We start from the raw sequence: 15290 nt of genomic DNA on the forward strand, positions 1-15290 counted from the left end.
TCTCTAAATCAAGAAGCACACCAACAGGACCTTACGTGGATCAAGGTGTCCTGGGCTAAGAGCCTGGTGCTGTGACTTTAGGGTTCTGGGATAAGAGTAAGCCTGTGAAAGAGATGTGAATAATCATTATCAGAAGATGGACTATGGTATATTGATTACACAAATGGTTCAGATTCTTCACACTTTCCTGGATCCATTTGTTTGCAGTATGACTTGTAGCTTCTTCTTTCAACAAATAGTTGAATTTTTCATTCAACCTGTATGCATTAGGCACTTAGCATTACCAGTCACCACTTTGGATGCTAGGTAGATAACAGAAAGACACAGTCTCTAGCCTAAAGGAGCTTACTTTCTTTTTTTTAATATTCAAAATATATTTTTATTCAATTTATTGGGGTGACATTAGTTAATATATTTCTATTGGGGAGACAAGCTATCCACAGATTACAACATGATGTGTGGTACAATACCCAAGCACTGACAGCCTTACCATAGATGAACCGAGCCCAAGACCTCAAATAATCAAAGGCTGCGCGGCCACAGTGAATGTCCTCAGAGAATCCCACTTGATCCCCAAAACATGAAAATACTTCCTCATCATTCATACAAACAGTTTTTATGTAAACTGCAATATAGGTGAGAGACTATTTTCAGCCATTTTTAAGGAGGAGGCTGATTTGGGAGGATTTTATCTGCAGAATCTATTGCTTCACAAATACATTGGAAGTGAATTCAACCCAATAGGAATTTAAATCAAGTTATTCAAGAAGATAAAAGAGGGTGACTTTAGAAGAACACAACTTGTGTCACATATTACGTAAGCCTAGAGCCTTACTAATTCAAAAGCCACCAATGAACTCAGGACACAGTAGAAATTGTGTAAGGTGTAGTAGTACCATGTTTCCCCAAAAATAAGACCTAGCCACACAATCAGCTCTAATGTGTCTTTTGGAGCAAAAATGCATATAAGCCCCGGCCTTATTTTACTGTAATATAAGATTGGTTCTTTAATATATCACAATATATAATATAAAATTAATGTAATACTGGGTCTTATATTAATTTTTGCTATAAAAGATTCATTAGAGCTGATTGTCCAGCTAAGTCTTATTTTTGGGGAACTACAGTATGTCAAAGTCTGCTCGGTTGAGTCCGGAAGGCATCACAGAGGAAGGAACCCTTGCATTGAGGTGTGAAAAACTGGTCAGGCTTTGTTAAGGCAGACTGAGGGTGTGAGTGACCTTCAGTTCAGAAGGAGCTGCAGACACACTGGCAAGGAGGTAGAAAACAGCATGGTACACTTGAGGAAGCACAAGGAAATATGCCTGAGTGTAGGGTGTGAGAAAGTGACGAGGGTGTGATGGCAACGTAAGTCTAGGAAAATTATGAAAGAACTTGTATGTCAGATTAAGGATTTTATCCTACAGGTGATGGGGAACCTTCAAAAGAAGTTTGCAGAGATACGACCAAATTTTTGTTTTTGAAAACTCACCCTAGGAGTAATGTCAAGAGGATTAAGGTGGTAAGTTTTCTGTTATGTGTATTTGACCTCAATCAGTCAGTTGAGGGGTAAAGCCCCTCAACTGTAGAAAAGATAAGAGCTGGACCACGGGAGAGGCAGCGGGGACAATGATGGTGGATGGATTCAAGAGGTGATAGAAACACCGTGGGCAAGACAGTGACTGCTGCATGTGGGGAAAGGGAATCTAATTTGAGCAACTCAACAGATGGTAAAGTCACTCCCTGAGAGGAAATTCAGGTGGGAACATATCAAGTCAGGACATGGAAAACCTCAGGTAGTGATGAAAGGTGTGTGACTGGGTCCGGAGCTTAGGAAAAAAGGACTGAGCTGTAGGTAATGTTGTTTGCGGAGTTATCACACAATAGGTCAAAGTGAATCTGCAAAGGAAAAAGGATAGCGGACAGGAGTAGCAGGTCCAACTGAAGCTGGTGACAAGCTTGGCTTGCTTGCTGTTTTGTTCCTTTGCCCATAAATTGTTCTGAAAAATAAGATGAGGAGTGATACGTCGTTGCATATAAAGCTATTGAGCAATATTATTCAAAAAGCCAAATACTTAAACATTTTACACATAAAAATGCATGGAAAGCTAGAATGGAAATTTAGGATTAGGAAGTGTGATAGATTTAACTTATAGTATAAATATCATTAAATATCTATCACAGTACTTGGTACACAGTAGATGCAAAATTAAATGTTTATGGAGGACCTTGAGTATGAACTTCTATGTTTAGTTTCTGAAAGTCCATAAAATGGAAAGCTTTGTAGACACCTTTTAGTCAAGGTATATTATCTTTAATTTGCATTTTTCATAAACACTGCTCAAGTGCAGCACTGATTTCTATGTACAACATAAATAATCTAATAATTTAAAATAAAATAGAGAGGTAGTATCAATATGTGATTTTATATCGGAAGAAAACTGTTTTCTCCTATAGGAATGACTCCCTGAGCTCTCCTCCATAATCCTGGGTCAACATGATCCTTGGTGACTCAAAGAAGAAATACTTCATCTGAAAGTATTTGGCTTCTTTGGAAAGCTGGTAGTATGGATAACAGAGTGTCTCTTCCAAGTGGATCTAAGCGAGGCTGAATTCACTTCGTGCTCCGCTGGGATGGCTTTTGCTAGAATGTCGGCAGAGTCAGTACTGGAGACTTGCTGATAGAGGACACCTCAGGGCTTGATTTAGCAAATAGATGAAGAGATATTTCACACTTATCCTGGCAGAGTCAGGAACTCTAGGTGACATTTAATTTTATGAAAATATTGTTAGTAGTCAGCATTAGTTTTTTCTCTTAAAGGGAACTCTCAAACCATCTAAGGATTAACTGTTTCCTGAAGAGTTCTCAATCCTGCTCCATTGATTCACTCAGAGAAATATTTACTGAATGATTGCTGTATGCCAACTGAGAATATTAGATGCTGAGGTAAATGCAATCCCTTCTGATATGAAACTCTTATCTGTTTACTTTTTCTATAAATAAGACGGGTTGGTTTTTTTCTTTCCATTGAAATAAACCTTCATGTATAGTTGGGTGAATTAAGACAAAAAAACAAAAAACAAATTAAAAAAACCTCACAAACTCCTCAGTCTGTCTACTAAAAATTTAGAGTAGAAGATATGGTAAAACGACAAGTTTGTGATAAGTAAAGCTATAAAATGAATTCCCAATCAAGTACATTGGAGATAAACCTGTGGAAGAGTTTCATCCATAAGACTTGCCTGGTTTCTTACCAAGCCTCAAATGTCTACCATGTAGGAAGAAGCCAGGGACATGGTTTAAGTCAATTGAAGAAGGGAGTAAAAATAATGAGCAAGCCGTTAATGGATATGAAGTAATCAAATAGTAGAAACAAAATTGTGAAATACATCAATGTATCTGAAATTCAAGGAATATACACTTATTATAGTTGAGCTCTTCAAACATTCTAAAATCAAAAAAAGGATGTAAAAATAAAATTAATAGAAAATGAGATTTATAAATGGTAAATTATGCAATGTACATATGCAATTTTGAAAAAGCAAACTTTTTAAGTTTTAAGAACTTAAAAAATGATATCTAGTTATTGGAAATCTTTTGTAGCATGTATTACAATAGTACCTGAGTCTCTTGAAAGGAAAAAATTCAAATGTAACTACTTCCAGGAGAAGCAAGGAATTTTACAGAAGTGGGCTTGAAAGAAAAGGATGTGAACTTACGGTCTAATCCAGCAGCTCTTCAACTTTTTGTTTTGAACGCCTTTATACTCTTAAAAATTACTGGGTATCCCAAGGAGTTTTTGTAGCATTTTATCTAGTGATATTTATCATATTAAGAATTAAAACCAAGACATTTTAAGAATTTTATATTTATTCATTTACAAATAACAAAACCCCATCACATGTTAACATAAATAACTTTTATGAAAAATCATTATTTTACTAAAGCAAAAGAAAAATAAGAGTGTTATTGTTTTACATTTTTGCAAATTAATGTCTGGTTTAGTGGAAGAGCTGGATTCTCATGTCTGTACTTTGGCATTCAATCTGATACATCACACATCATGTAGCGTAGGGAAAACTCATGAAAGAATGAGAGTGAAAAAGGCAAATCCTGTCTTAGAATTTCAGAAACAGCTTTGATCTTCAGTACCCTCAAAAGGTCTCAAGAACTTAACCCAGACCACACTTTGAGAACCACTGCCCTAGTCTAATCTCATTTTACATATAAGGATGCTGGATCTCACAGAGATTAAGTGAGAAATTCAAAATCAGATGGCCTGTTAATGATAGAATACAGATCCTAGAAGGTTTGCCTCACTTCTCTGGGTTTAGGTTCCCAATCAGAAGCCTAGGAAATAGAAATATCCTCTAATAACCTGTCCTGTTCACTCTATTTTAAGGACTATCAATATATAGTACCAAAAAGTTTTTGTTTTAGATAAAACAGAAGAGGAAAATCAACAAACCTGATATATTCTACTGTAGGCATACAGTGTTAGCATTTGAATTAGGGTCTCTATTTGAACTGAAACACTAAGGCAAATTCTGCATTCTACTCCATGCAAGCTGGTAATGACAAGCTACACAGTAACTATCATAGAGAACTATGGAAAGTATATAAACCACAACAGCACCACTTAGCACATTTTCTGAGTCTGGAATACAACTCATGTCAAAAGTCCCAGAAAAATTTTCACAAATACTGGCTGAAAGGGTGGTAAGTATATTAAGAGACTCTGAAAATAAACTGGTGATGATATGGAACTTTTTAGATAAAATGGAGTTGTTCTGAAAAGTAGATGTTTTTCATTCTCTAGACCTTTTTTTTGTCAAAAAAAAAATGAAAAATCAGAGAATCTTCCTCTTCATCCAGACATGACTTCCTTTGTATCCTACCAGATGATCCAAATCTTCTTTAAATGGATCGTAGCCTTGTTCCTTTAAACAACTCAGTGGCCAGAAAAGCTGGTCCAGTGGAGGAAATTCTTCCCAAGGAACCCACTCCCAACCTAGAAAAGGAAGATACCAAGTCAATTTTTTTAGTTGAAGCAAAGGATATTTATTTTGGCAAGTTAACCTATACGTGGAAAAAATGGGTTAAAATTTAAAAAGAATTTGCTACTGATAAAAGAAAGTGCACTAGTGATGCTGCTGTGCACTAGCTTGGCTATACAAACAATTTGCACTTAGAACGAAGATCTTAATGGTGATCATTTAAAACATGTCGTTATTTGAACATGAAGCCAAGTTTACAAGGGCCACACTGTGGTAAAACTCAGATTTTGTATGATGCCATTTTCATTTAAATATTTAGCTAAACAAAATGCACATAACTTTGTATACTACAGGTTACATTATATTAAAATAAACCAGTTTCCTCATCCAATTTCTATGCTCTCTTCCATCTCTTAAAAAGTAATGGCAGTTATGTAGAGAATAAAAAATACTCTGTGCCATGGTATATCTTGAAAGATAAATATGGAAGGAGCTGATTTTTAAAAGAAATCTATTGAAACAAGAAAGATTTAAGTGTCTATTAGTTGTAAAATACTTGAAATCCTAGAAAAATATTCTAGGGAATGGTATTTTCTTTGGTGATTTAAATGTAAATAACATGAAAGTAGAATCCATGAAATTGGAACAAGTTCTTATTTTACAAGGTCTTATTTTACTATAATTTTTGCTCCAAAAGACGCATTAGAGCTGATTGTCTGGCTAGGTCTTATTTTGGGCCAAACAGGGTAGATAGATAGATAGATAGATAGATAGATAGATAGATAGATAGATTAGATAGATTAGATTAGATTAATAGATAGATAGATAGATAGATAGATAGATAGATAGATAGATAGATAGATAGATAGATCCTGCCAAAAAAAAAGTGCTGCAAGAAGCTAGGTCTTATTTTGGGGCAAATAGGGTAGATAGATAGATAGATCCTGCCAAAAAGTGCTGCAAGATGCTGAATTAACTAAGTCTCAAGAGAGAGATCTGTAAAGTTTATCCTGTCTCCTAGAAAAGGAAGTGTCTGGATGACCCTCTGAATGATAATCGGATGGTTAAAGGAAAGCTGAGTGACTGGTACACTGAAGCAGGACATCCATATCCAGGATCTGATATAGATGGGACAGAGACTGCATCTTTCTAGTAGAAATAAAACAAAGACCCACCAAGCATTGCACCTTGGCCAGGCTGCAGCTGGTTATCAGCAAGAGCTATCAACTGGGGAAAAAAATGAAAATAGTTCCTGCTGTATTATTACTAAGGGATAGAGAGAGGAACAGGTATTTCTGATCAAATCTGATTTGTTGCTAGTAACATTGGGCCTTGTAAAATCATACCGCTTGGTTTGAGATTACTAGCATGTCAGAAAGTTAGCAAAATGAAGGTGGACAAACTCAGAAAGTTATATAAATGAATAAAAAAAAGTCACAAAGCATTAAAAACTACCCAAACTACTACATTCTAGTAGAAAAAAAATACAATGGTATAGTAACAAAAACTCTAATATAGAACTTCATAAAATAGAATAATCTTTTAGAAGTTCTTTAAAAAGTAAGCCAATCTAGATACCATATTAGAGAACCTCACAGAAAGAGGTTTGCTTGTATTAATAGATTCATTCTTTTGTCCCTTTCTTCAACATATTCTAACCCTGATTATGAGCCAGGCAGTGTCAGGCCTGGAAGAGTCAAAGATGAATGAGCCAAAATACCTGTTCTTTATGCATTCAAAGTTCATTAAAGGAAAAAAGGTATGATGTGAAGTTAAATTGTTGAGCTGAATTTGAGGTGCCCTCTTGAGTATTAGGGGACGCTGTCTAGAAAGCAACTAGAAATACAAGTCTGCAACTCAGAAGAACAAGATGAGAAGTTACGATTTGAACCAGGGTTCGGCAACTCAAATCTCTCCAGAGGCCAGACTGGTCGGGAGGAGGACAGAAGATGGCAAGCGGCCCCCCGGTTGAAGGAGACTTCTTCTATAAAAGCTGTCTCCTCAGCACCTTCTCTACCAAGGAGTGCTTTCGGTATCGGCTTCTCATGAAGGATACTAAGCAGAAAAACAACTATTAAAGCAGGTTTGACTCTTCTAATCTCAGGATATTTTGCCCATAGTAAAGATAAAAATAAGGAAATGTTCATTCAAGTTGAGTGCCCTATCTTAAAATAATAATATGTGCTATAAACTGGAATAAATTACACCTCAAAACTAATTTTAAAAATATCAGTTATATATACTATATTTTGCTTCCTAAAAAAGTAAATTGAGCCCTACAAAAAGTACTAAAATAGAACTTTGCACATTTAAATTTCAATTTAATACTAAAAGGACAATTAATCGAATGCTTCTCCCCACAGCTTCAGAATGTCAAGACTGTTGACTTTTGTTTCCACTATTATTGTCCCGGGCTCTCCCCTCTCCTGTTCCTCATTTTATCTGGGATAATTAGGGATGTGAGAGCTAGGAGGGAGTTGTAGAGAACACCTCCAAAGAACCTGGCACATTTCTTACCTACGTTTCCTGCCTTCTACTTCTTTAGGCATGAATAATTTTAATAGTATCCTAGGCCAATTAAAGCCCTTTGCATATTTTGGGGGTGTTTCTTGTGTGACTGTGATATATATATATATTTGGTCTTCATCCATTTTTCCTGGCACAAAATGCTTAAAACCTTTATAATTTCCTGAGTGATAGAGAAGAGAGGAGCATCTTTTGTTATCCATAATATGCCCCTTTTCAACCATACCTGAGTCTATGCTAATGAGATGAATGGTGGCTGGGAGCCCCTAGATAGATTCAGGATGGGGGCTGGACACCAGAAAGACCAAGGCATGATTACAGGGTTGGAACTTTAAGCTCCACCCCCAGACCCCCCTAAGGAGAGGGACCGGAGGATTGAGATTAATTAGATGGAGATTAATCACCAATGGACAATGATTTAATCAATCATAGGTTCTTATGGAATGGAACCTCCATAAAAACCCTACACAACTTGGAGAGCTTTTGAGATGGTGAACACATTAAGGTACTGAGAGGGTGGCATGCCTGCTTGGGGAGGGCATGAAATCTCCATACCCCTTCCCCATACCTTGACCTTTGCATCTCTTCCATTTGGCTATTCCATTTGGCTATATCCATGACAATAAACTGGTAATGTCAGTCAAGTATTTTCCTGAGTTCTGTGGGCCATTTTAGCAAATTATTGAACCTGAGAAGGGGGTTGTGGGAACCCCCGATTTAAATTCATGTGATCAAAATTACAGGAGGCCAGGACTTCCTGGTGGCATCTGAAGTGGTGGCAGTCTGTGAAAATGAGCTCTTTAACTTTTGGGATCCCACCCTAACTTTGGGTAGACAGTGTTAGAATTGACTTGAATTATAGGACAGCCAATTGATGTTTGGAGAGTTGAAGAATTGGTTGGTATGGGGAATAACCCCATACATTTGGTGTCAGAACTGTTGTGAGTAAATATAGCTCAGATTTTGCTAGTTCATTTTAGGTGATTCCAAGTAATTACTTATTTTATAAAACATTTTATATGACTGAATAGGCTTTTGGGTAGAACATGCCTGTCTGTTCATTCAATCAAGTCAATCTGTAAAACATTTTAGACATGACTTAGTCATTCTACAAATATCACTTCCTCAGGCCTCTGCATACATATCCCCTTCTCAGAAACCCTTCCTGACCACCCTGTCAGCACACACGCACCACTACCCTTACACAGCTTTATTTTTCTTCTTATTCCTTATCATTACTATTGTAAAACATCTGCTATTTTGCTGCCTTTGCACCCACTAAAATGTAAAGCCCAGGAGGGCAGGGACTTGCTTTACACACCACTGTTTTTTCAGGGCCTGCCTCGAACAGTGTCCGGCACAGTACTCAATGAGTATTTGTTAAATGAAAAGATTCTTCCACATTAGAAAAGAAATTAAATGTTTAGAGGGGAGATCCAGTACATGAGACCTCTTGAATAAGATTTCAAGATTTCATATGGCAAATGATATATTCAGTAAGTTTGATATTTTTCTCATGGAGTTTTATGAAATTTGAAGGGAGATGATACATGCAAAACCCTTAGAACAATGCTTAACATGCAGTAAATAGTAAATATCAGTTATCGCCATTAAAGCTTTCAGAGCACTCAATCCAACTGTTTTGTCAGGCTAATCACTCTCTATGAAAGTTACTGCCTCTCTTGCACAGGTGAGAAAACTGAGGAAGGCAGTTTAATGTTTTGCTAAAAATCATAGTTTGTAATAAAATTGAACACCAACAAGAAAACTAACATTTTCTGAATACTTACTGTGTTCATTGGGTTCTTTATATGTATTAACTTATTTTACCCTTCCAACAATCATCTGAGGCAGTTACTATTATCATAGATGAGAAAAGAGGCCTAGAGATGATAACTTGCCCAAGGTCACAAAGCTCTAAGTGGAAGAATCAGAACGCAAAGCCATTAGTCTGGCTCCACAGCCCGTACTCATTCCTGCTATATCCTTGCGACTCCAGGATTTAAGTATATTTACTTAAGTTCTCTCTGAAGAGAATCTAATTCTGTTCACTTGGCAACACAATGTAATATTCCTTCAGATGACATGATCTACACACACACACACATACACACACACACACACAAACTTGATTATAAATAATTCTCTTACTTTCATTTTTTTCAGGTTCTACATTCTTTGGTTCTGAGTCTTGAGTCACATCCACCTCTCCTTTCATTAATATAGTGACATAATGGTAATTCTCTTTCTCAACGAAAGAATTCACAACCGAGGCAAAACGAACGTTTTTCAGGTGAAGTGCTGCTTCTTCCCAGGTTTCCCTTTGAGCACATTCTTCCCAGCTTTCACTGGAAAACACAAACACACTATTATACTCAGTTCTATTTATGTAATTTTTTTTTTTGCCAGAAATACTTGGCTAGCAACTTCTAGTGTAAAGCAAAAAGAACTGTAATGGGTTCATGCTTTAAAACAATAAATCAAACCCTGCCTTTGACATTCCGCATATCCTATATCTAGTTATCTGAAGAAAAAGGATTTCATATTGAACAACGACAACAAAATGAACATTTAGCCAATTCAGCACTAATTCACATGCCTGGTAGCAGTTTGTAACCAGGAGGCAATTTAATATATTAGTTAAGAGCATAGGGTTGGGAGTCAACTAGATCTAGTTTGAATTCGAAGTCCATTACTTTCCACCTTGGATAAGTAGAAAGAGAATAATGTTAGTTTCTCATGGGGTTGTTGTAATGTATCAAGAACTGGACTATGTCTTTTCCTGTATTCTCAGAATTTGGGTTTAAGCCTCACAATTGAGAACAATAGGCAGTACACACCTCTAAATTACAAAGAGGACAAAAAGAACAAACAGATGCCATGTGAACTCTAGGGTTTGCTCAGGAAGGCCAGACCAGTCTTTTGACCCTTACCCCACCCAGTCTACAAAGAAAGACAGATCTTTGATAGGGAGGAATGTTGTGAGTTTTCAGCCTGGTAGGAATGTCTCCCTTCCTCCTGATGAGGGGCCAGTTCTGCCCCCAAGCCAGTGAGGGGTACTCCAGGAGAATTAGTCCTAGAGACTGGGTGTGACTCCCAAGAAGGAGATAGCTGCGGAAGATATGCATGGTGAGTTGTGGAAACTCACAGGCCTTTCCCCAGTGCACCAGAGTAGAGGTGGTAGGAGGGTAAGAGCTCTTGAGTGAGTCTGAAATGTGTCGCTTGGTGTGTAAGGATGCATGTGAATACAGAGGTTGGTGCTTATTCCCGCTGTGGGAAGGAAGGAGACTGGGTAGAGCAGCCCACAATGGTTGAGCAAGGAAAAAGGGCAGCAGTGAAAGCATTATTCCCATTGTGAATTTCCTTTGGGCCAAGCAGATGCTGTAACAGACTGCTGGGGATTCCAGCAGAGAGAAAATGTAGGGTGGTGTGCTAAATGCTAGAGCTAACGGTGGGGGGTCAGTGTCACAATAAGTCAGCCACCTATGTCAGGGAACTATACAGTGGAGAAATCCTTGAAGGACTTCCAGATAACCAACAAACATGCCACAAAGAAAGAGAGTACAAGTGAATACCACACCCAGAGGGCACCAAAGGACGGACCACCGCAGAACCAGTCCTGTAAAAGGATTGCCCTCTCCCCTCCTTCACCAACACACAGGAAAAGACGAAACCAGAAACAGTGAGAGGAGGTGGAAAAAGAGAAAAACAATGGCCCAACCTCCCTTCCCCACCACAGGAGAAAGATAAATGCTTGGAAGTGGATCATAATGACCAAAATGTGATTTATTTTTAAACTCAAAAGACAGGAAAATAATAGAATTTGCAGGAAATGTCATGGAGCAGTAGAGAAGGGAGACAAATCATATTTCAAGACAACAGAAGGAGAAAATAAAGCCATTTCCTGTTTGTTTTCCGTCAGATTTAGCCCACTCAGTGTATCAGTTATATAAAGATAAGTAAAAGCACACATGTGAAGAGCTTAGCATAATATCTAGTACTTAGTAAAAAGCTCACTAAAGTTCATGTTGGCTTTTTGTCACTGAGTCAAGATTCCAACATTTTCTTTCGCTATTGTTAAGATAGTTCTCAGCCAGCAATTATACATTGTAACTAGTACTTAGTTTGTGATCTAAGTTTGGCTAAATGCCCACCAACAATTGACAAAGTACAATATGGTGTGTCTGTCTGGGTCATTGGCTTTTTCCCCCCCTTCCTTCACCTTCCTCCCTCCCCACTCCAGTTCAAGCTGTTGTTTCTCAGTCTAGTTGTGTAGGACACAGCTCCCTGGCCCATGCTGGTATTATGAGCCTTGCGCTCCCGCCTGGCTGAGGTAGTCGGTCACCGGTCATCGGTGGGCCGCTCACGGCAACACACAGCAGCCAGCGACAGCACTTGGCAGCCCACGGCAGCTCATGCCAACCTCCGGCTGCTCACAGCAGCCCAGCTCCAGGAAGGGCTGTTGTTCAGAATATTAGCTGTAGAGGGCGCAGCTCACTGGCTCATGTGACCTCAGCGACCTCAGTGTCAGGAGTATGGAGTTCAACCACCTGAGCTACCGGGCTGGCCTGCCATTTGCTTTTTAATCCAGAAATTTATTTTTAACTGATGGCTTATCTTAATTATCTGAAAACAATAAACTTCTTGATGCTTTTTAAAATTCTGAAGACCGTTTAAAAATCTCCATGTGCTAAAAGATAAGAATTCCATAGTTTATAAAGAACGAAGTCTGATTAAAAGGCAGTAGTACTGAGCCTCTATTTGTAACTACCACTTTGTAAGAAATAGGTGGATGCATAGTCTTCAACATAGCGTGGGGGGAGGGGGAGAGTGGAGTCACTGTTAAGAATGAGAGATTTAAAAAATGTATTAACCACATGCAACATGTGCCCTTCCTTTGATATCGATCGGTACAAAACAGTAAAAAGCCATTTTCAAGATAACTGGGGAAAACAGCAAAGACTGGGTATGATATTAAAGAATTATTTTGTTAAATGTGAAAATAATATTGTGGTTATGTTTTTAAAAGTGTATTACAGAGACATACTTAACTGTTTAGGGGTGGTATGACAGGATGTCTGAGATTTCCTTTGTAATGAAATAGTATAGAAAACGGGTTGTGTGTGTTTGTTGGGGTGTGGGGAGGAGTGCTAAAGATAAGACAAAAACAAGCTGAGTGATAGGTACATGAGGATTCACTATTTTCACTACTTTTATATATGTTTGAAACTTTTTATATTATACTAAAGGAAAAACAAGCACTGGATCTGAATGCTTTCAATGCTATGTATCTGCCGTTGACTTGAACCATATTCTCACTTCAGAATCCACCTTTTAGCACAATCTCAGGTTTTCTTCACCCTGTTTAGAGCTGCCTCTTAACTGTCCAACTTTGTCATTCTGACATATCATCAAATCACAGAAGGCCAAAGCAGAGAGGGACTTTAAAGAGTACTTTTCCTACTTCCCCATTTTAAAGATGGAAAACTGGGACTCAGAATGTTAATAGCCCATTTGCTTGGTTAGAACGCAACTAAATCTACGTGGGCAGGAACTAGTAAATTTATCTGCGAACATTTAAATCACCGGGAAACCGTGCAAATGTCTTAACTGACAACACTGGATTGCTTGATGTTTATAAACACACCCTTTCGGTCTCTTCTGTGTAAGCACTAAGGAAAACCCATCTCACAACCAACCCGCAGCCGCAGCAAAGCGGGCGCAGAGCTGGAGCATCGCTGTAGCTCCCAACCCAGTGAGATCCTCCTTCCACCCTTACGCAGCTCAGCGCCCCCTGCCGGCCGGCTCCTGCGGGGCGCAGCGGCCGGACGGGGAGGAACAGAGGAACGCGCGGCAAACGACGCAGCGTCGGCGCTCTTACGCGCGGACGCACGCGCCGAGGACGGGAGCCCGTCCTTCTGTGCACGTTCCTCCTCCCCCGGGTTGGCCACGGGGATGCTCACCCGAACTCCAAGTGACCCCCAGGAAGTTGGAAACTGCCAGCTCCAAATGACCCTTTCCTCTTCCCCAGGAGGACACAACGAGGATGCCTGCAGCTAGTCACCACTACTCCTACCCCGACTCCGGGCCGCCGCGCCCGCGGCTCCGCGCTGGCCATCGTAGCGCGGGGTGATCCGGAGGGCCACAGCTGTAAGTGACGTTCGCCCCGCCCCGAGGGAATCACCGTCGCTTCCTGAGCTTGCGCAGGCGCCAGAAATAAACGCGCGCGAGCCCCTCGCCCTCTGCTGGCTTACCCCTGGGCATGGTGTCTCTGTCTCACCAAGGTGTTTCAGCTTGTGAAGCCTCGCGGTTGCTCACGAAGAAATAGGTGTCAAGGGCTTCGTTTTTACTAATGCCCCTTATTATTGCAGTTGCCACAGTCTCAGATTCCTCCAATCCCCACATTTACTGGCCACCAGCTTTTATAAACTTGTGTCTCTGTATGTCCTATACCTTTTTCTCCACCACAGTAAACTCATTTTCAAATCAGTGTGGTACCAGGACAAGGACAGATAGAGAAGGAATATTCAATATAAATAACAGAATTCATAAATCATGGGTAAAGAGTAAATTATTTTGGGAGTTAGTTACCTATTCAGGAGAAAAAACAGTCACTGTTCCAGTTGTTTGCACACCATGTACCAACACAGCTGACCCAGCTGAATCAGAGTTGTAATTGAAACAAACTAAAAACAAGTAACTGGTATCTGCATGGGGAGGATTTACTTTTTTTTCTTCCAGTTAACAAATTATTTTACTTCTGCAGAAGTAATGTGCACATAATTAAAAAGTTCAAATGGTACAAAAAATGGCAACAAGAAGAACCTTGTCCTCTAGTCCTGCTTCCAACCACTTTCAATTCTTTGAACTGCTAATTTTGATATTTGCCTAGGTATTTTGAAAGAATATATTTATTCTGCATTTTATAGTAAATGAATTTTGATTAAACTTTTCTATAGCATCTCTCCTACTTACAAACACATCTTCAATGTGTGGTGCAGCACAAAGATATTCTGTAATATTTTCACAAAATTGACTACATATAAAAGATATTTCATAATTGAATAGGTTATTCCCAGAAATACAAAGTCGGCTTAAAATTGGAAAAAAAAAATCAGTGTAATTCACCATATTAACAGATGGAAAAAGGAAACACATACAATCATCATAATAGATGCAGAAAAAAAATTGACAAAATTCAGCACTCATCCATGATTTAAACAAAAACTTTAAGCAAACTAGAAATAAAAGGGAATTTTAACAATCTGATAAAGGGCATTTATGAAGACCTACGGCTGACACCATATTAATTATTGTTATGGGCTGAATCATGCCCTGCTCCAAGTTCATATGTTGAAATCCTAACCACCTCATACCTGATCATGAGATTGTTTTTGTAGAAAGTTCTGTAAAGAGTTAATTAAATTAAAAAGAGGTTGTTAGGGTGGGTCCTAATCCAATATGACTGGTGTCCTTAAAGAGGAGGAGATTAGGACACATACAAGGAAGACCATGTGAAGACACAGGGAGAAGACAGCCATCTGCAAGCCAAGAAGAGAGGCCTCAGAAAAAAACCAACCTGCTGACACCTTGACTTCAGAAAATAAATTTCTGTTGTTTAAGCCCCCCAATCTTTGGTGCTTTGTTATGGCAGCCCTAGCAGACTAATACAATGGTGAAAGACTAAGACTTGCGAGAAGCAAGGATATTCATCCTCAGCACTTTTAGTCATATTTCTGGAGGTTCTAGTTGGTGCAACCAATAAA

General features: G+C 38.8%; 1 protein-coding gene across 1 annotated transcript; it reads right to left on the reverse strand.

The window, feature by feature from the left end:
* Positions 1–3548: 3548 nt before the first annotated feature.
* NUDT15 (nudix hydrolase 15) lies at positions 3549–13674 on the reverse strand. The gene is made up of 3 exons (XM_033103818.1): positions 13488–13674; positions 9676–9872; positions 3549–5012 (listed from the first exon to the last, which is right to left on the reverse strand). The coding sequence occupies exons 1-3, from the start codon at positions 13640–13642 to the stop codon at positions 4852–4854; spliced, it is 513 nt and encodes a 170-aa protein (XP_032959709.1). The 5' UTR covers positions 13643–13674; the 3' UTR covers positions 3549–4851.
* Positions 13675–15290: the final 1616 nt, after the last annotated feature.

Source organism: Rhinolophus ferrumequinum, chromosome 4 (genome assembly GCF_004115265.2).
Source record: "Rhinolophus ferrumequinum isolate MPI-CBG mRhiFer1 chromosome 4, mRhiFer1_v1.p, whole genome shotgun sequence".
NCBI lineage: Eukaryota > Metazoa > Chordata > Mammalia > Chiroptera > Rhinolophidae > Rhinolophus > Rhinolophus ferrumequinum.